Raw genomic sequence first — 4,988 nt, 5'->3', positions numbered from 1 at the left:
ATGGGGTTGCAAAGAGTCAGACACAACTGAGCAACTGAACAACAACAAACCCAGAGTGAAGAGCTGGGTCTGTCACTCCACTTTGCCCTTTCTGCTTTCTCATCCAGGGTCTTGGGGCCCCTCAGGCTACTTAGCCAGGTGGGAACAGGGACAGTGGGGTTGAGTTCTCAGGGTTCCACAGCTTTGCTTCCAGCGTAGAATTTCTACGCCACAGTCCAGGCGCCACGGCAACTGGAGGAAATAAACACTTGGGGTTTCACATCCAAGTTCTGCAGTGATGTCATCCTTAGCTCCTGCCTGCGGGGCCCTGCAGCTGGCTGCACCCCAGACAGCTTCAGCTGCTCAAGTAGGAGGACTGCTTTCCTTCTCAGCCCTCACACCGCCTGTGGCGTCGGGGAGAGAGAGAGTAGACACACGGGCTTGGGCAGGGGTGCCCGGAACAGGTCTCACCCAGGCCCAGCTCCTTGCCCGCTGCTCCAGGTCTCTCAGTAGCTGCTATTGCCCCTCCGCTTGGCCCCAGACATGAAACTGTCCAAGGGCGTCAAGAACCCTGTGTTCTATGGGCAGCAGCCAGAGAAAAAGGTGCCAGTGTCCTCAGGGCACGAGATAAAGCAGACCCCTGTGGTCCTGGCAATGCTCAAAGGTGAGAGCAGACCCCTGACCTGGGCTTGGGCTCATTTCTCTCTCTGAAGAGTGGCTGAAGGTGTCCTAACCTTGCAGCCCTGCCTCTTACAAAACCCCTTCAGGCTCTTCTCAAAGCCACAGAATATCTGCACTTCCAAGCTAAACTCCACAAGCAGAATTAACTGCTGGGAATTTGGGGAGGGTGGTGGGAAGGGGTTTGAAGTGAGGCCAGTTTTGGAAAAAGACTAAGGATTCAATGGCATCTTTAGTCCATATTAGCTTTCCTCTCTTCCCTTGAGTCTTACTCTCAACTGAAAGCAGACAAACTAATTCTTATTACATTGTTGATGACTGGCTTTTGCTATACGTGGGGGTTGTTTAGTATGTGATTAAATGTTTGGGCTCTGTTGGCTGATGTCTTAGAATTTTCATAAGACCAGCTTGTGTGACTTTGTGTGAATTGATATTTCTATTTCAGTTAGAGGCTGAACATTTATAAGATGGGAAAAACAAGAATATGTATCTCACAGAGTTCTTGAGAGGCTTAACTGAGATAACCCATAGAAAGTGCTTAGCATAGTGCTCGGCACAGAATAAGTTCTCAGTTACTTGTAACTATTACTTTTCTTATTATGCATTGCCTGTCCAAGAGAAATTGCATTTTATCTAGGAACATTAACTTTCCCCAAAGGAAGCGGCTCGATAGTGGGATTTGTGGCAGTGTGACATTAGGAGGAGCAAAGACCCCAGTGTTCTTGTTTTTTTTTTTAATATTAATTTATTTGGATGCACCAGGTCTTAGTTGTGGCTCATGAGGTATTTAGTCGTTGCATGTGAACTCTTAGTTGCAGTATGTGGGATCTAGCTCCCTGACCAGGGATTGAACCCAGGCCCCCTGCATTGGGAGTGCAGTCTTAGCCACTGGCCCACCAGGGAAGTTCCTGCAGTGGTCTTAAGCATACCGTATTCAGGGCTTTCCCTGCCTCTGATCTGGCAGGCCCAGGCTGAGGGCTTCTCTCTCTGTGCTCACAGGTCCGGGGCCTGCCAAGTACCTCCGGCCATCCTGCACGGGCTACATAGACCATGACGTCTCCATGTTCCAGGAGCCGGCCTATACCCTGCATGCCCGGCACTCGGAGAAGCGTGAGTGCTCGCTACACCTGTTGTCCCCGCGGGCGTAGGGTTATTAATATTGGATGTTTGGGGCGGTGTGAAAGGGGAGGAGTCATTACCTGTAGCCACAGGTCCCCGGGAGCCCAGGCCTGTCCTGAGTGGGACACCCAGGTGGCCTGCTAGGTCCAGAAGGAAGTCGGCAGGGGGCCAAGTTACCCGTCCCTCTGAAGGCACCTCCCAGCTGGCCCTCCTGAGGGAGCTGTGAAGTGACTTGTTGCATCCAGCGGGCAAGGCCTCCTTTCTGACTGGTCCTTGGCCAGCACCCTTCAGTTCTGACGGCTGTGGGTTCACGTGCCAAAGCAGCTGGGCAGGAATAACTGAGGGATGGGGTGGAGGGAAGGGGGTGGGAGTGGTGGACTCAGGGCCTCCCGGATGGCTTAGAACCCCCTGGAAGGCAGGGAGCCGAGGGCCGGCGAAGAGCTGGGGCTGATGGCCACGGCTGGTGAGAGAGCAGGCAGCAGTGTGTATCTGGGGGTCTGAGATCCAGGCACCTCGCTGGGGTAACACACCCTTCTCAGCAGGGGAAACCCCGCCCTTTCTGGGGTTGTGTCCTTTCTTCATTCTAATAATAGCCACCATGGACTTTCCTGGTGGCTTAGCGGCAAAGATTCTACCTGCAATGCAGGAGCCGCAGGAGACATGGGTTCGATCCCTGGGTCGGGGAGATCCCCTGGAGGAGGGCGTGGCAACCCACTCCAGTATTCTTGCCTGGAGAATCCCATGGACAGAGAAGCCTGGCGGGCTACAGTCCATGGGGTCGCAAAGAGTCGGACACAACTGAAGTGACTTAACACACACACACACACACACACACACATGCCTGTTATTGTCGCCTTGGCACCAGTCCCTGGCAGCTGTTACTTTATCTGTTCCTCTGAACAAGTTTTAGAGAATGTTAGGCCGTGTGTTAAAAGATCCATTTTACAGATGAGGAAATAAAGGCTCCCCAAATCCCCAAGAGCCCAAGGCATTAGGAAGGCGCCCTCCATCCTTTTCTGGGGTAGGGGGGTCTTGCCTGGAGGCAGAGGCCAGACTCACCCTGGGGTGGCCTCTGGGGTGAGCGGCCCTTTCCTTGGCTGCCTTGCAGGGATCATGGACATACGAAGCCCCGGGCCTTGCTATTTCTTGGATCCTAAGATAACTCGGTTTGGGATGGCCAGCTGTCCTCAGGTTCCCATGGCAGAGCACATCTCTAACCTGCGTAAGATGGGCTGGAAGAGGAAAGTCGGGGGTGGGAGGTTGGGGGCTGGGAGGTTGGAGGGTGGGAGGTTGGAGGGTGGGGATCCACGTTTAGGGCACAAGCAGGAGCAAAGGGGTCATGACTCCCTTCACCAGATGTGTCTGCAGATGCTGGCACCTCGGTGAAAGGTCACTTCAAGACACCCATGTCACCAAGTCTGGGTCACAGTACTTAATGTCTGGAGGCCAATGTTCCATGTATGTTGCAGGGTGATATGGTAAAAATATCACAGGGCTCGCGTCATGCTAATGAGTTCACAGACTACTGATTGCAGCACGTTTTCTTGGTGCTGTCACAGGGACAATGACAGCCAAGGGTGGCGTTCTGATGATGCTCGGGCTTTTTATATTATGAAGACAGTGTCACAATCCTGATGCCAGGATGGTGAAGTCCTTCCCCACCCTCGTCCCAGAGCCGCATGCAGGGAGGTGATGTTCCCGCCCGATGCTAAGGTGGTTATAGTAAAGTCACACCAGGCTCACCAAGACCTTGCCCCCTCCCTAGACTCATTAGTTGGTCACCAGGAGATTCAGCCTGGTTCTGGCCCTGAGACCCCTCCGCTTCATTCCCCTACATTCAGGTCTGAGCCCCACCCCGGCGCCCTGCCATTACCACCTGGAGAAGACCCACCCGCCTGGGGAACGCAGGGCTCCTGAGTACTCCTTTGGCTTCCGGTGCCCATACCGAGTGATGGACCCCAATCCGGGCCCCAACCAGTACCAGATGCCACTCCTGCTGGGGCCCAACCTCCCTGCCAACAAAGCTGCCCCTTGCTATAGCTTCGCCCACTTGGACAAGAACTGGTTCTACAAGAATATGGCAACAGGCCCCGGACCAGCTGCACACACCCGGCCGGAGCCGTCCGTCTATCAGAACCGCGGCCCCGTCTACAGCATGGCCAAGCGCTTTGGCTACTTGGCGGACCACACACCTCGGCCTGGCCCCGGCTCCCACAATGTCCAGCAGGTCACGGTACACAAGCCCCGCCCACCCGCTTTCACCATGGGCGTCAAGCATTCGGCCCACCTATGCCCGCTGATCGTCGACGTTCACGACTGAGGCCCCACCTGGTCACTCCTCCCCGCCACCCTGTCCCCAGAAGTTATTTTTCTATACCGAATTGAGCAACTTACTCAGGTTTTAAGTAGCAGAGCTGGTGCCTGCTGTCTCCAGCACGTAGAAGGCGTTAGATAAATATTTTCATTTATTTATTCCTTGGTTTTGCAAACACAGCTGCTTTCTTTGGGCCCTGCCCTGGGTGAGGAGCTGGGGATACTGGGAGGTGTAGGAGAGGTCCTTGTCCAGGAGATGTTCTGCTGTGGCTCATCAGGGGAGTCAGCTCTGTGTCCCCCAAGGAGCTCTGGGTAGAGACCCCGGGGAGCTGAGTTCCGGCCCCGAATCTGCCCCTGGAGTGCTGTGTGGCCTTGTGCAGCTCACACACCTCTTTGGGCCTTGGTGAGCGGGGAGGAGGCACCTAGGGGATGGCCAAGTTCCCTCCAGCCCCTGAATTGTTTGATTCTGATCCCAGATGGTGGCCAGCATCCGAGAGAGGAGTGAGGAGCAGGGTGAGTGGGTGTGCGCACAGGAAGGAGGGGCCATGCTGGTTGGGGATGGGGGGAGGGCAGTTTTCCTGGGGGAGGAACCCCAGGAATGAGCAGAGACTGTGAGTAACATGGAGCATATCATTGGTGGAGGTAAAGATGAAGAGGATGGCACACAGGTGGGACCCAAGGGTACAAGAGTAGGGAACCAGGGCGGGCTCAGAGGACGGGCACCTGGGCTCTTGGAGGCTGGCCTGCAATGAGACTAGATGGTGGGCAGCTTGACGGGGACTCAGGATTTGTCCTCAGGGTGTTGGGGCTGGAGGAGATGTGGTCTTTTCAGAATTCCTTGGGCAGTGAGAGCAGGTTGGGCAAGATGGGCAGAGCCTGGAGGCTAGGGATCAGCGTAT

General features: G+C 55.0%; 1 protein-coding gene across 1 annotated transcript; it reads left to right on the top strand.

Moving 5' to 3' along the window:
• Positions 1–275: 275 nt before the first annotated feature.
• Positions 276–4,142, top strand: ODF3L1 (outer dense fiber of sperm tails 3 like 1). The gene is made up of 4 exons (XM_043922400.1): positions 276–643; positions 1,657–1,767; positions 2,885–2,998; positions 3,618–4,142. Exons 1-4 carry the CDS (start codon positions 523–525, stop codon positions 4,094–4,096), a joined length of 825 nt encoding a protein of 274 aa, XP_043778335.1. The 5' UTR covers positions 276–522; the 3' UTR covers positions 4,097–4,142.
• Positions 4,143–4,988: the final 846 nt, after the last annotated feature.

Source organism: Cervus elaphus, chromosome 13 (genome assembly GCF_910594005.1).
Source record: "Cervus elaphus chromosome 13, mCerEla1.1, whole genome shotgun sequence".
NCBI lineage: Eukaryota > Metazoa > Chordata > Mammalia > Artiodactyla > Cervidae > Cervus > Cervus elaphus.
Note: the sequence above shows the minus strand (reverse complement) of the source record. Positions and strands in the feature narration are given on the sequence as shown.